Raw genomic sequence first — 295 nt, 5'->3', positions numbered from 1 at the left:
TAGATAGGTATTTATCGAGATGGATGTATGGTTTGCTCTGTGTTGGCGTCATCGTTGGGCCCTCCGCAGCTGCAGCCAAATATGGTGGCTAGAACTCCGTGCTGCTGCTGCTGCTGCTGCTGCTGCTGCTGCTGCTGCAGCTCAGTAACAAGCGTGCCCAGTCTCTGTATCTTCTCCTTGAGGGCCTCCATCTCCTGTCTCCTTTCCAGCATCAGCTGGTCGTGCTCCTGCTGCAGCTCCTTTTCTATCGTCTTCACATCTTTGGGGTCTACTTGCTGCAGCAGCAGCAGCAGCA

The 295-nt window shown here is 54.6% G+C and overlaps 1 protein-coding gene across 1 annotated transcript in view; it reads right to left on the bottom strand.

The window, feature by feature from the left end:
* Positions 1–11: 11 nt before the first annotated feature.
* EMH_0013660 (uncharacterized protein) overlaps positions 12–295 on the bottom strand; it is a gene marked incomplete at both ends in the record, with an annotated part of 3,105 nt that continues 2,821 nt past the window's right edge. Inside the window, one exon of the mRNA XM_013499888.1 lies at positions 12–275. Coding sequence (XP_013355342.1) covers positions 12–275 — 264 coding nt within the window. The remainder of the gene's footprint in view (positions 276–295) is intronic.

Source organism: Eimeria mitis, genomic scaffold (genome assembly GCF_000499745.2).
Source record: "Eimeria mitis Houghton genomic scaffold, Emh_scaff479, whole genome shotgun sequence".
NCBI lineage: Eukaryota > Apicomplexa > Conoidasida > Eucoccidiorida > Eimeriidae > Eimeria > Eimeria mitis.
The sequence above is the reverse complement of the archived record's forward strand: the minus strand, read 5'-3'. Positions and strand labels throughout refer to the sequence as shown.